Source organism: Hemitrygon akajei, chromosome 15 (assembly GCF_048418815.1).
Source record: "Hemitrygon akajei chromosome 15, sHemAka1.3, whole genome shotgun sequence".
Taxonomy (NCBI): Eukaryota; Metazoa; Chordata; class Chondrichthyes; order Myliobatiformes; family Dasyatidae; genus Hemitrygon; species Hemitrygon akajei.
Genome location: NC_133138.1, coordinates 91,084,027 through 91,099,942, shown reverse-complemented (window position 1 = coordinate 91,099,942; position 15,916 = coordinate 91,084,027). Strand labels below are relative to the sequence as shown.

At 40.4% G+C, this 15,916-nt stretch overlaps 1 protein-coding gene across 3 annotated transcripts in view; it reads right to left on the bottom strand.

Annotated features, from left to right (window-relative positions):
* LOC140739528 (F-box/WD repeat-containing protein 11) overlaps nt 1-15,559 on the bottom strand; it is a 291,401-nt gene extending 275,842 nt beyond the window's left edge. For 2 of the 3 annotated variants that reach the window (XM_073067919.1, XM_073067920.1), the window contains exon 1: nt 15,434-15,559. In XM_073067919.1, coding sequence (XP_072924020.1) covers nt 15,434-15,478 — 45 coding nt within the window. In that variant the 5' untranslated portion in view covers nt 15,479-15,559. The remainder of the gene's footprint in view (nt 1-15,433) is intronic. The other variant, XM_073067922.1, reaches the window with a different exon arrangement.
* Between the last annotated feature and the right edge of the window lie 357 nt (nt 15,560-15,916).

Genomic DNA, 15,916 nt, shown 5'->3' with positions numbered 1-15,916 from the left:
TGAACCATGCGATTTCCTTAACCTACTTTGTTCCCGTAGTCCATAATCCCACCCAACCTCTCCCCAAACACATCAGGACCATCTTCTGGCCTTGTTTTTCAACCCCACCTACTCACTATGTACTACAATCTTCTGGCCTGGTCTGAAACTTTAATTTCAAGTTGTGGCCATCCGCCATTATTCAGCACAGTTACTGTTAAACTGCACTTCATATAAAACTCTATAACGCACAACATTAAGACAGAAATCAACACAATATAAACAGCTTCTCTAAAAACAGAAGTTATTTTTACTTCTGGAGAGAATGTTTAAAACACACTGAATATTTGCTCTGCATGATTTTTCAGATTACTCACCAGAATCCAAGAACATTTTCAGATGCCCTCAAAACACTTGTGTTGGTTCTGCATGAGCCTGCAATATCAATCCTTCCAATTCAAAATAACTAAACAAACCTCTGCTTTCAGTCCACCTCACTTGTTTGGTCAGTGAAGTGCCAAACTGAAAAGTAAACAGCACAAGTTAACTGTTTGCACAGGTGAGATTTAGGTCATAGTTTTTGCCACCTTTTTCATGGGTGCCACTGAAGGAGAATTATAATTTATATATATTTATATAACTCTAAAGAGGAATGATAATTGGAAAAAAACAATTGAAAGGGACTTGACTAGAACCTAAACAGGAGAGAGAACAACTCACCTACATGGACAGGCAACTAGATCACTGCAGACAATGAGTCAATGCTAATAAGGAAGAAAGACCAACAGCAAAAGGAAAAAAATATTGTGGATAAGTCTGTCCTTAAACTCAGTATTCACCTACTCAGCGAGAAAGTTGTTTTAATTGATTAAATGTTTTCAATTGTTATTCTGTACCCATACAAGATTTTTTTTTAATTCATAGGACATAACTAGCCTTTCCTACTCATCCCAAAATGCCTTTGAGGTGTGGCAATGAGCTGCTAGCTCAAGTCATTACAGGTAAAATGGTGGACATACACTGAGTACTGATGAATTCTTGGTGCTTTACCAAGAATGACTCCACAAGACTACTGTTGGTGGTGGTTCTTAGTTGTAGAAGTCACACAAGTGGAAACTGGTGTTGAAGCCTTATCCTTCACCTCTCACACAATCACAATAAGCAGGAAATGAACGTTCAGAATGCTGGATGAGTGTTCAGCATGAAGGGTGATCACCTCTTGCAGTGCTGTTGGAGCTTCACTCATCGAACCACATCATTCCAGTTAACAAGGTCAACTAGACAAGGCTGTCCATTATCACCTGCCAGGCAGCATCTATAGGAAGAAGCACTGTCGATGTTTCGGGCCAAGACCCTTCGTCGTCCCGGCCCGAAACGTCGACAGTGCTTCTTCCTATAGATGCTGCCTGGCCTGCTGTGTTCCACCAGCATTTTGTGTGTGTTGTTTGAATTTCTAGCATCTGCAGATTTCCTCATGTTTGCTCAGAAAATTAAATAACCCAGACCATGAGATTACAGTTTGTTCTGGAATACAATTCAGCTCATTGTGCTTCATAAACACAGTTTTGATCTCCTAAATTGGTTCTGAATCTTTCCCACTAAAAATAGTTAGTATGATGGAATTTCATGGAAGATGTCATCAATGCAACATTGATTTCATCACACAAAAGCCAATTAGTGGGCACACATACCAATAAATTTACGGACAGATAAATCTATAACAGGTAGATTGGGCAACATGAATTCAAGGAAGAGTTTCCTCTCAGAGCCATTCTCTCATAACTACCAAATTGAGCTAAGGCGAGTTATGACCATAAGGAGCCAACCAACTAGGACAAGGTAAAATTGACAAACTACAGCCTTTTCTGTGTGCTTACATCTCCAGCTCTTTCAGTAATGTTCAAGATAGTCAGCTAGAAATATTGTTCTGGTGAGTGTTTCCAGCTGTAATAATCAAGAAGGTTCCTCTTAACCATTATTTATGATGTCTTTATATTTAAGATTACTGAATTCAAAACAATTTCAATTCCCCAGCTTCTCTGATGGGACATGAATTTGTATATTCAGATAATTTATTCACTGCAGAAGCATCAATTATGCAACTGTGTCTTTTGGAGCTCTACTTGTTTTCTGCAATTATAATCTTCTTAAAATCCTTGAATTATGGAGACAAGAAAATCACCAAAATTACATTTTTATTTTTTAAAAAACACCAAGTTCAAAACACTCCACACGCGGATAACTACACTCATCTATTGAGATGTTCCCACAAACAATGATCACATTTTAAGGACTCTTTATCTTGATATTTCATGCTCTCCTTATTTATTGCTATTTATTTATATTTGCATTTACAGTTCTCTGGAATGCTCTTGCTCTTTCATTGACGCAGTTATTACTCTATAGATCTATTATGTCCACAGGAAAAAGGATCTCAGGGTTGTATCTGGTGACATGTATGTACTCTGCTAATAAATTTTACTTTAAAAAGAAAGGAAGCATAAAGGCTAGTTAGCTTACCTTCTATTGTCTTAAAAATGTCAATGACAGAAGGGCTGCCGGCAGTGTTGATGGAGGCGGAAACAATAGGGTCTTTTAAGAGACTCCTGGATGGGTACATGGAGCTTAGAAAAACAGAGGGCTATGGGTAAAGCCTAGGTAGTTCTAAGGTAGGGTCATGTTTAGCACAGCTTTGTGGGCTGAAGGGCCTGTATTGTGCTGTATGTTTTCTATGTTTCTAAGGAGTAATACCAGTGCACTTGAATAATTAAACTGCAGGATTTCCAGAACATGCTTGATTGCTTCAGATTAAATAGACTTCCCAGAAGTTTTTAAATCACCATCATTAAACTGATGTGGTTGGAACAGCAACATCAACTTAACCATATCTGTTTAGGACAGCTTTTATACATGCTAGTAGCTACCAACAGGAATCAGAATTACACCACTCACAACGGAAAATTTTGGAAAACAGTGATTGCATATAAACAAAGATATGACAGGGGAGTTAAACAGTTATCTTGAATTGCAATGGAGATACAACAAATATCCTGTCAAAACTGAAAAAACTGGAAAAAATCACCACCAATTGATATCAACAAAGTAATATGGTCAAAAGTTACTATGGGGTACAGATGGCTTTGCGCCCAAGATGTTAAAAGAAACTTATGGTGATGCTAGATTCATAAATTCTCATTTTCCAAAACACTTTAGATTATGGAGAAGGTTCAGAGGATTGTAAAACTACCAACATAATCAACAAAAGAGGGAGACTAAAGGAGTTCACTAATATCTGAGTTAACTAACAAATATTGACGGAAAAAATGTCAGAATAAAAAAGTAATAGCAGGATATTTGGAAAATCATGATCCAATCACTCAGCATTGCTGCATGATGGTGGGATTGGCTCTGACAAAGTAAGAGCTTTTTTGATAAAGTCTCAACAAAAGAGAATAGAAATTGCTTTTGCAGTATGAAGCGTTGAATAAGATGCATCACAAAAGCTTAACAAGGAAACAATGATCAAATAAGAGAAAATCTGCAGATGCTAGAAATCCGAGCTACACACAAAATACTGGAGGAACTCAGCAGGCCAGACAGCATCTATGGAAAAAAAGTACAGTCGACATTTCAGGCCAAAACCCTTCGGCAGGACAATAGTGTTGAGGGTGAGCCATTAACATAGATGGAAATAGGATCAGCTAACAGAAAAAAACCAGCAGGTAGCAATAGCCAAATCTACAGATGATTAAAAAGTAGATGTGAAGGCATGTTATAAGACAGAAAGTATTAACAAAGGCTGGGTGAGTTTGCAGGAAATCAGCACATGATGCATGCCTTACCAAGCAAGTGCATCACAAGGATCATAATCCAAATAATGACCTGTGACATAACACCTCGCTTGAAGTCTTGAAAATTCTGCATCAACCTAGCACTGCCTTGGCTGGAGTGCATCGTCAGAACACAAATTAAAACAATTTTTGCCCTCTAGAAAACAACATAGGGCTTTTAAAAGAAGCACAGAGACCAAAGATGCTGGCCAAAAGCATGCGCAAATTGCAGTTTCAACTGCAAAGATAAACAACCTTGAACTCCCTCGTCCATCCCTTCCCTTAAGTCCCACTTGTCTCTCCTTCCTGTCTACCACCACTTCCCCTCCACCTTACTGCCAACTTTACCTTTGTCATGACACAACATATAGTACAGAGCAGGAGATTCATTACCATGCCTGAAGGGCAGTTAAACCAAGGCACAAGTATGTTACTGAAACTTATGCTATATCCACACTAGACCAGATAAATCCGTAACCAAAGCTTTTTCTCTTCGTTTTGACCCTCCGTCCACACTGAAATGGCGCTTTCCTCCCCTGAAAACAGAGCTTTTCTAAAATGCCCTCCAGAGTGTGTGAATTTGAAAACGCTGCTTGGGCACAGCAGTGTGGACGTAGTAACCGGAGATTTCTAGAAATGCTCTCATGACGTGCCTATTTTTGCAAGTACTTCTCTGACAATAGATGTGTAACAGCCTACTGGAACATTGTATGGAAATACAAAATAACACTGATGCAGATGTGTTTTATACATTTATCAAGGTGCTTTATTAATGTAACAGAGTTAGTCAGTTTTTCAATGTTTGTTGTCAGCCGGGTCATACTGTCCATGAACTCCCTGTTGGTTGCTTCCATGCATTCCAGTATTTGTTTTTTTTTAGTATTAAGTCCTCCTGCGTGAGAGCCAACAGTTGTCTGTCGTTTGGCAATTTCCTTTTAAGTTTTTCTAGACTGTAACTTCACAAACGCGTACTTTCACAGTGCAATTCGACACCAAACATGTCGCTTGTTTGGTGCATGCCCAGTAGGAGGAGATCCACCCAAATACCCGTTTTAATGTGGACAGAGGCATTTTCAAAAACGCTTGGTGTGGACACCTATCGTTTTTACGCGAAACTGGCGTTTTCAAAATTATCTGGTCTAGTGTGGACATAGCCTTGGAAGCAGCAGCAAAAGGGAGATGCAGTTTGCATTAAAATAGGAAGACAAAAGCACATTCAAAATACATGCAAATACACAAGGTGCAGTAGATAAGGTCAATGAGCAGCTAGCATCAAGGACCACCTGAAAAGAACGTGTAGAAGCAATCATAAAGCGTCTTTAAAAAAAAAGTCTCAGCATTCAACATTTCTGAAGATCACGAAAATTCAAAGGGGTGAGGGGAGGAGGCAGGCTATCAGTACAGGTTAAATGTGATATATCACTGGAGAGTGAGAATATCTTGAGGGGACAGAATCTATTTGATTGGATTTAAGAAGCATGAAAGGGTCTGGGGACTATTCTATAATAAAACATGACTAGGAGATAAAAGAATATACTTTATATGTATTTATGACAACTTCCTTGTTCTGTATATTTTTGGCTCAATCCTGAGGAACAAGATGGCTGAACCATCAGTAGAATGATCAGGGACGATAAAGACAGAGCAGATCTGGAACTGGTATAAAAATATCTGGTCATTTTCAAAAGGCAAGGGTAACCTTCTACCCCATGTTATTTCTTTAGCTAGCTTCCTCTAATATCCAGATTAACTTGCTTTGAATGCAATGACCAGGCATCCATCCAAACACATTCCCAGAGTAGAATTCCAAAGGTTCATTTACTGATTTGTGCCTTAAATGATCTATACCCAAGATAGAAACCGCAACTTATAGTTCTAGATTTGTCAGAAGAAACCTGCTCCCTATTTGTGCCCTGTAAATCCCTCTACACATTTTGTATGTTTCTGCAACTCCACCAAAAGCATTTAAAGAACAGAGGGCCAGCCAAATCAATTTTTTCTCCTGAGACAGAATTGCCATCCAAGGAAAGAGGCTGGTGAATCTTTGCTACACTCCTTCTGAGACCTGTATACTCTTTCTTAGGCCAAAATTTACACAAAGTTCTATATGTGATTTAACCAAGGTCCTTAATAACTCTAGTAAGATACCTTTAACTCTTAATGAGAAAGTAAGAATGTAAAATATGCCCCATTTACAAACCACTTACACACAAACTGAAGAGGGCAGATCCAAACTATTACATTCTTCTGCTGCATGGTACCATCCACCATTTCCCACAGACTTGCAGAATGACCATTAATTAAAGGAACAAAGCCAAAAGATGAAGGGAAAAGTTCACAGTATATTACTCACTAAAGATTGACAAATCTGTTGGTTAAGGAAACCAAGTTGATCAAGATAAAAGTTGAGGCATAAAACATTTAAATAGTGAAGTCCTGAATGACTGATTCTTGTTGGGACATTTGAAACTAAAATGCAATGGGGGGGGAGGGGATCTATACTTTTTTTTAAAACTTAGAGATACAGCATGGTAATGGACCCCTCTAGCCCCACCTCCCAACTGCACCCATTTGATTAATTAACCAAATAGCTTGAATATCTTTGAAATGTGGGAGGAAACCCACATGGTGACAGGGAGAGCAGTAGGCTGTGTCACTAGAGCTGTAATAGTATTATGCTAACCACTACACTACCATGCTGCATTAGAAGTTTGACCTAGCTGAAACAAGCTGAAGAATTATTACCCAAAAACAAACATGAACAACATTCTACAAAATTAACCAATATTCTTGACGTGGGGTGCACAATTTCTATTAGGTAAAAATACCTCCTCCCCTTGATTATCTTTCCAAAAACTCAACAGCTTTGGGAGGATTACAAGTGCAATAAACAATTCAGCAGCAAGGTCTCAGTAAACTACATCGTGTACCAACCACAAACTTTACATACATGTATTCCAAACTAAAGTATTGACATTGAAATATTGCAACTATTGACACTGCCCTGATAATCTCAACAAGTGTGATCTCATTGGTGACCAGATTGAGATCTTTAAAGTTGTGAAATATAGACACAGAGATGCTCATTTCTCATCGGAAAGGCATAAATGAAATACATCAATACGAAGGTCAGGAAATTATTAACAGAGATGAGAGAGAACATGGAATTCATTACAACATGAAGTAGTTCAACAGTGACAGGGAAGCCAGGTGAGTGCCCTAGAAAAGACACCCTTAGATACTGCAATGAATAAATGAAATGAAGCTCAAGAGGAGTAACTGGCTTACACCTGCTGGGCCTGTTTCTGGGTTATTAATTCTTAAATCAGCTGTGTGCCAGACAAAACCAGATAATATCAGTGGGTTATGTTGAACATCACTAAATAAAATTAAAAGAATGAGAGGTGACATTCATGGCCGGGTTGATGTCAAGATGTTTAAAAGTAGGAGAATCTCAATCCGGGGAATATAGCTACAAGATTTTGAAGTAATCATTTAAAACAACTTCTCATAAATGGTGGTGAACCTGTAGAATTCTACACCTGAGAGACTAGATTATTGGGGTATTAAGGATGAACCAGAGTTCTGTTTTTAAGATCAAAACTGAAGACCATAAGAAGAGGAGATCAGACTGGGACAGATCAATCATGGATCATATTGATTTGCAGGGCAGGCTTGAGGTGCCAAATGGGCATTCTGTTTTTTTGCGTTCTTAATATTTATTTAGTTACTTAGTTTGTTAGAATTATTGCACATCACAAGAAACTATTTTCTGTCCATACAGTAAGTCTATCAGTTTACTGTATGGAAGACTACCTACCTTAAGAAGCAATCCAATGCAATTCAGTGTGCAGATATCTGGATCAATTTGCCCACTGCCAAGCACATAGAACATTTCAGCACAGAAACAGCCCCTTCAACCCACAATGTTCTGCTGAATAAATTTATTAGTAACCGCTAACCCCTTCAGCCTACACATGCCCCATACACCCCCCCCTCCCATTTTCTGCATATGATGTACCTATCTTGGAGCCCCTTAAATACCTCTATCACATCGCCACAACTGCTCTCTCTTTAAAAGAAAACTTCCCCATTTATCTCTTTTGAACTCCTCTCCTACTTTAAAGGCATGTCCTCATTAACTAGATACACTCCAAATGGAATCCAATCTCATCTCCACATTGGAGACTACAACCAGGAGCTTTTCTCTGAGGTAGACAATCAGAAGCTATTCTCAGATGGTCTCTAACTCACAGCCATCTAGAATCTAAAATGCTAATTTGCAATGCTCTTTCAACCAGTCACAAAGTTCAAATTACTGTGTAGGTCCAGAATTTAACTTGTAACAGCAAATATCTCTAAAAAAAAAAGAGATTAGGCCGTTCCCTTTCATTGAAATGCTGCCATCCCTTGATCAAACATCATTCAGCTCTTCTACAGAAGAAGGCAATACTGTAACAGAAATTCCCACATCTGCTCTCACTGCCTTATACTTAAGACATTAAAGTAAAATCACTGAGCATTAATGCAAGAGAGAAAAATTTGAGTATTTTGTCTTGAAAAAATACAGGAACTTAATATACAGAAGGAAGGGAGAACAAAGGATAGTGGAGAGCATCCCTGTGGCTGCCCCCTTCAACATTAAGTACTCCATTTTGAGTACTGTTGGTGTGGGGGGGGAAGAAGAGACGCGATGACCTTCCTGGGGGAAGCAACAGCATCCGTGCCTTTGACAATGTGTCTGGCCCCGTAGCTCAGAAAGGTAGGGAACTGAAGAGGATGGCAGCAATAATAGGGGACTCTATAGTTAGGGGGACAGATAGGTGATTCTGTGAACACAAAAAAGAAACACGGATGGCAGCTTGCCTCCCAGGTGCCAGGGGCCATGATGCTTCTGAACGCATCCACAATATCCTGAAAAGGAAGGGTGAGCAGCAGAAGTCATGAAATATATTGGTACCAACGACATGGATAGAAAAGAGAAAACAGAATACAGGAAGGAAGGAAGCTGAGAAGCAGGACCTCAAGAGTAGTGATCACTGGATTCCTGCCTGTGCCACGCAACAGTGAGGATGTATAGAATGAGGTGGCAGATAAGTACGTGGCTGAAGAATTGGAGTAGGATGCAGTGATTTGATTTCTGAATAGTTGGGACCTCTTCTGGGGCAGGTGGGACCTGTACAAAAGGGACGGGTTATACCTGAATCCGAGGGGGACCAATATTCTTGCGTGCAGGTTTACTAAAGCTGTTGAGGGAAGTTTAAACTAATATGGTAGGTGGATGGGAACCTGTATGATAGAGCTGAGGATGAGCCAGCCAGTAAATGATGAGTATAACATGAAGGTAAAGAAGGACAAGCCAATGATGGGCTACAATGCAGACAGAGCAAAGAGTTAAATTGTACCACAGAGGCAAAATTCAAAAGGGCAAAGAATACAGGACTGAAGGTGCTGTACTTAAATGCACGTAGTATTTGGAATAAGGCGAACAAGCTTGTGGTGCAATTAGAGATTGGTCAGTATGATGTTGTGGGCATCAGAGACGTGGCTGGAAGAAGGCCATAGTTGGGTGTTTAACATCAAAGAATATACCTTGTATCAAAAGGACAGGCAGGAAGGCACAGGCGGTGGTGTGGTTCTGTTGGTAAGAGATGGAATTACATCTTTAGAAAGGGTTAGAGAATGTCAAATCTTTGTGGGTTAAGTTAAGAAACCGCAATTGTAAGAAAAACCTCCAAACAGCAGCCGTGATGTAGGATTGAAATTGTAAAGGGAGATGGAAAAGGCAAGTAATAAGTGTAATGTCACAATTGTAATCGGGGACTTCAATATGCAAGGGAATTGGGAAAATCAAATTGGTATCAGATCACAAGAGCAGGAATTTATTGAATCCCTACGAGATGGCTTTTTTGAGCAGATTGTGCTTCAGCCTACTCAGGGAAAGGCTATCTTGTGTAATAATCCAGATCTTATTAGGGAGTTTAACGTAAAAAAAACCCTGAGGCGGCAGTGATCATAGTATGATTGAATTCATACTGCAATTTGATGGGGGAGAAGGACAAGTCAGAAGTATCAGTATCGCAGTGGAATAACGAATTAGAGGCACAAGATAGGAGCTTGCCCAGGTGGATTGGAGGAGGTGGAGATCACGGCAGAGCAAGATGACTGAAGTTTCTGGGAATAGTTCACAAGGCAAAAGATAGATATGTCCCATAGAAATTGTTGTTCTCAAATGGCAGGGGTAGACAACCGTGGCTGACCAGGGAAGTTAAGGACTGCACAAAAGTCAAGGAAAGGACATCTAATGGAGCAAAACTGACTGGGAAGTTGGATGATTGGGAAGTTTTTAAATTCCAACAAAGGGCAACTAAAAAATCTATAAGGGAAAAGATGAAATATGAGGGCAAATAAGCCAATAATATAAAGCAGAATACTAAAAGGTTGTTCAGTTATATAAAGAGTAAAAGGGAGGTGAAAGCTGATATTGGACCACAGGAAAATGATGCTAGTGAGGTAGTAATGGGGAACAAAATAATGCCAGATGAGCACTTTGCATCAGTCTTCACTATGGAAGATACAAGCTGTATGCCAAAGGTCCATGAGCGTCAGGGAGCAGGAGTGAGTGAATGCCATTGCTATTACAAAGGAAGAAGTGCTAGGCAAACTCAAAAATCTTACGGTGGATAAGTCACCTGGAACAGATGGACTACATCCCACGGTAGTGAGAGAGATTTCTGAAGAGATAACGGATGCATTGGTCATAATCTTTCAAGAATCACTTGATTCTGGCATAGTCCTGGAGGACTGGAAAATTGCAGATGTCACTCCACCCTTTAAGGGAGGAAGACAAATGAGAGGTCCTCAGACCTCAGTGGTTGGGAAAGTGTTGGGATAAAGACAAGGTTTTGACTACTTGGAGACTAATGATAAAATAAGACAAAGTCAGCATGGTGCCTGTAAAGGGAAATCTTACCTGACAAATCTGTTGGGTTTTCAAGGAAGTAATAAACAGGGTGGACAAAGGAGAGGCAGTGGATGTCATTTACTTGGATTTTCAGAAGACCTTTTACAAAGATACCACACAAGATAAAATCCTATGGCCATACAGGACAGATACCGGCATGGATGGAGGAATGGTTGACAGGGGGCCTTTTCTGTTTGGTCACCAGTGTTCCTCAGGGGTCAGTATTGGGACCGCTACTTTTCACAATATCAATGATTTGGATAATGGCATTGATGGCTTTGTGGCAGTGTGCAGATGATACCAAGATAGGTGGAGGGGTAGATAGTGCTGAAGAAGCAACATGATTTCAGCAGGACATGGACAAACTGGAAGAATGGGCAAAAAATTGGCGGGTGGAATATAGTGTTGGGAAATGTATGATAAAGCATTTGGGTAGAGGGAACAATAGTGCAAACTATTATCTAAATGGGGGAAAAATTCAAACATCAGAGGTGTAGAGGAATTTAGGAGTCCTCCTGCAAGACTTCCAGAAGGTTAATTTACAGGTTGAGTCTGAGGTAAAGGCAGCAAATAGAACATTGGCATTTATTTCAAACGGAATAGAATTTAAAAAGCAAGGAGATAATACTGAGGCTTTATAAGATACTAGTCAGGCCACAGCTTTGGGCCCCATATCCCAGAAAAGATATGTTGTCATTGGAGAGTCCAGAGGAGGTTCACAAGGGTGATTCCAGGAATGAAGGGATTAACACGAGGAACGTACTCACTGGAATTTAGAAGAATACGTGGGATCTCACTGAATGTTGAAAGGACAAGATAAGGTGGATGTGGAGACGATGTTTCCTGTGGTGAGGGTATCCAGAACAAAATTGAGGGGCTACCTTTTAGAACAGAGGAAAAGAGGAATTTTTTAGGTAATCTGTGGAATGCTCTACCATAAACTGTGGTGGAATCAAGTCCATGGATACACTTAAAGCAGAATTTAATTGTTTCCTGATCATTCAGGGCATCAAAGGATATGGAGAAAAGGCAGGTGTATGGGGTTGAGTGGGATAGTTTCAGTCATGATGGAAAGATGAAGCAGACTCAATGGCCCAAATCTTGCTCCTGTTTCTTATGGAGTAGAGAGGTTACCTATAAAACTGGGAACGTGTAATTTCCTGAACTGATTTAATTCAACCAAGAGATTGGAGGGGGGTTGAAATAAGTATTCCTATATACCTTCTTGTTAATTCTACATTTTTGTCTCTTCCTGAAGTGTTTAGTAATGACAGATCAGTTTCATGCACACACAACATGATAACTGTACAAAGTGGTCATTAAATTAAAAGGGAACTAGAAAATTATTTCAGACCACCCAGTAGAGAATATCTCCCCAAGCTGATCCCATCCATATCCAAACCACGCATTCTCTGAGCAAGCTTGTTAATTTGCTCAAAGCCACATAGCACTGGGTTGAGACTCTGCAAAACTCCTAACTGAATTAGAAGCATGTTACACCTAGAACACTCAACAGCTGCAAAAAGATATTTGGCAGATGAATTTGACTCAGCTTTAATTAATATTTAAAGCTCTGTCTCCTTTTACACTACCTAACATATTAAACGTCATTATGATGTTTTTCTTTGAAAATGAGTAAATCTTCCAAATTAAACACTTGGGGTTTGGAAGTATGGAACCCATTCAGAGATGCAAATTTATAAGCACAACTCTAAAAATAAGCTATATAAAGATCCATTTATTGATACCACACTGTGCAGAACAAAAGTTTCGAAAGCTTTTGTCCCTTGATCTGGGCTGTGTTCCCCTTCCCATTAAAACAATGCTCAATTAGGCCAAGGTGTAACTTGCCTAGGAAGGAGGAATAGAGGCGCTCTCTAGTAATTGCTCCTTATTTTCAAACAATTACCTGACCTCATCTTTGTTGATTTCTGTTTAAAAAAAAACAGCCTCCAGAGAAGATCTGTCCAATGGAACCAAGAAAGTTTTTAAAGTCACGACTTGTAAGGAACGTGACCCTGAAAAGTGTCAATCGAAATGATAGCTCAAAGAACTGGACATATAGTACTTCTCCATTATGACAGCTGACTGTCATCTGTAATAAAAGTGATCATCATCATGCGTGCAATGAACTAAGAAATGGATTCAATGCTAATCCCTGTGTAACCATTCCAATATCACTTTATAAACCAGAACCACATACAATACCAACAATTTACTATATGGAAGTTTAACCCAGCATTAACAAACTGGAGTCCTTGAAAGCTGCCTCTAGCATAACAGCATGACACTATTACAGTTCAAGGCATCAAAGTTTGGAATTCAAACCCAGAGCCGTCTATAAGAAGTCTCTGTATATACTGGAATGTGTGCGTTTCTCCAGATGCTCCTACAGTCCAAAGATGTACTGGATTGGTAATTGTAAATTGCCTCGTAATTAGATTTGGGTTAAACTGGGGTTGTCAAGGGGTTGCTATGGTGACACAATCTAAGGGCCAGAAGGGCCTACACCATGTTGTATCACTAAACAAATAGCTTGCGGTCCAAGGTATTTTCTCCTCCAGCACCCCATGTCACAACACTGCCAATCCCCACTTTAAACTCCCCATCATATTACTGCTGTATTAAATTGCCCTGCCTCATTTCCAACCCATAGAACAAAATATCCAGACGCATCACTCTCACGTTCTTCACTTCACAACTGACATAACAGACCTACCCAAGGATCTTATCCCAAATCACTGTCCACCTCCACCCTCCCGATACATCCCAATGGACTGTCCAATCACTCCTTCCAAGGAACCCAATAGGCTAGATTTGAGCAGCATGACACAATTTAAAAATCCTAATCCTAAGGCATTATGAAAATTCTTGTACTCCAGACAGACAAATGGCTAGGTTCCAATGACCTGCATCCTAACTGAAATGGGTGTAGTAGACAGATTGGTTTAAGTTTTCAAAAACTCGCTGATTTTGGGAGGATGTCAATGGACTCGAAAAGTGCAAATATGAATGACTTGTATGACAAATATGAATGGAAGAAGGCATTTGGTAGGAAACTATAGGACAATTGGTTTTAGATCTATTGCTGGTAAGATGCTAGAGTCAATGATCAACATTAAAACAGCTAATCATTTAGAAAAGCTTATCATAACCAAACCAAGCAAATTTTCAAGTTCTTGAGGTTGCAATAAGCAGAGTAGGTAAGAGGGGAACCTGTCAATGTGGTGTATTTGGCCTTCCAAAGGGCATCTGACCAAATTCCATATATCAAAACCTTGTACAAGAGCACATAGTTTTGGAGAAAGTGTACTGCCATGGTCTGAAAATTGCTGATCACATAGAAAATAGTGGTAGAAAATAAATGGGCATTTTTCAAGCTGCAGTGAAATAATGAAGACCCAATAGATCTGTTTTTGGACCACAATTATTAATGATCCTGAGAAAGGAACAGAATGCAAGTTATCTAAGTTTGCCAATGACAACAGTGGGAGTGCACGTTATAACTAAGATAACTGGATTCCACAACACAATGTAAATAGGATGAATGAGTGGGTGAAAACCTAGTAAATGGAGTTTAATGAGGGAAAATGTGAGGTAATGCACTTCGGTAAGAGGAATTAAAAGGCAGATTGTATAGATGGAAAGAGACTGAAAATGAGAGAGGTACAGAGGTATTCAAGCATACTCATACATGAATTACAAAAAGGTGGAAGGCAGATGCAAGAAGTAGATAAAAGGACAAAAGGAACCTTAGCTTTTATTGCAAAGTTGAAATTAGAAACTGGGAAGTATTATCACAAATGGAATAAGGTATTGGTGAGGCAATCTGGAGTACTATGCAGTTTTGGTCTCTTAACCTAGAAAAGAATGTAACAGAATTAGACTCAATCCAAAAGAGAATCACTAAGTTTTATTCCAGAGATAAGCTACCCCATCACAAGTAGCTTAACTCAGATCACTTGAGTTTAGAAAAATGATAAGATTTTACTAAAACATAAGATCCTAAAGACACCTGATAAGGTAGATATTAAGATGTTTCCATTTCTGGAAGAGTTTGATCAAGGAAACACATTAACAAGGAGCCAGACATTTCAAACGTGTAATAAACATTAATTTCTTCTCAGAGGCGGTCTACCACAGAGAAGTGTGGAAGCTAAGTCATGAGAAGTGTTTAAGATAAATATCTGAAAGATCCGGACTGAGGGTTATGGGGACCTGGCAATGAAGACTTTAGGGGTCAAGTGGGCTACTACTTATTTTTCTGTTCTGAATGGTCCGTCCAACCAGCCAGCCCACACCTCTGGTGCCTCAATCACTGCTCCCATGTACACCCCAAAGGCCTGACCTCCGTCCCTCTCCGAACACATAGTGGTTTGCCCCAATGCCCCTGTCTGTAAACACCACTTCCTTTCCCTCTCCTTTCTCACACTGCCCCATAACCCACGCATGCCACCTCCCCGGCTGCGCTGGAAGACCTCTACCCGCTTTGTTCCATATCACCAACAAGCACAGCGGGGTCCCAGACGAACACTTGACCACAGGCACACTCAGTGAGTGCTGGCCGCAGCCTGCGGCCTGTGTCGGCGCTTGTCCGCCTCAGAACCGGCGCGGCCCGGGGTCGCCGCTAACGCCAGCACACGCCAGGACTCCCACTCACCATAAGCTCAATGGTCTTATCCTCGATGACTGAGTCCGCCTCCATCCCGATGAACTGAGGTGAATTTGGTGAGAACTGACCCCAGCCTATCCGCCTTCCGCTCCGACAGTGCCTGACGCAAACACGCTGACGTACAACGCCTGATGTCGGAGCGTCACGGCGTCTGACGTCACCGGTTCTGCAGGGGGGAAATCCACTCTGGGGCATTGGGCAGGAATGGTGGGAAAGGAGGCGGTGATACATCTTGCATCCCTGAGCTCCCAATGAGGGGAAGCGAGCCTTTGAGAAACATCCTTGATGTACTTCCTGGTGATATCCGATGTCCGGCAAGAAAGCAGATGTGGTCTGCACGTGGCAACTAATTGACTGGAGCCTCACCCGAGCCCTGAGACATTGACCTGGTTTTAGAGGATTTCACATACTGGCTGTATTACACCTTGGTATGAAAACACCAATGGCCTTGAACGGAAAATCCTACAAAAG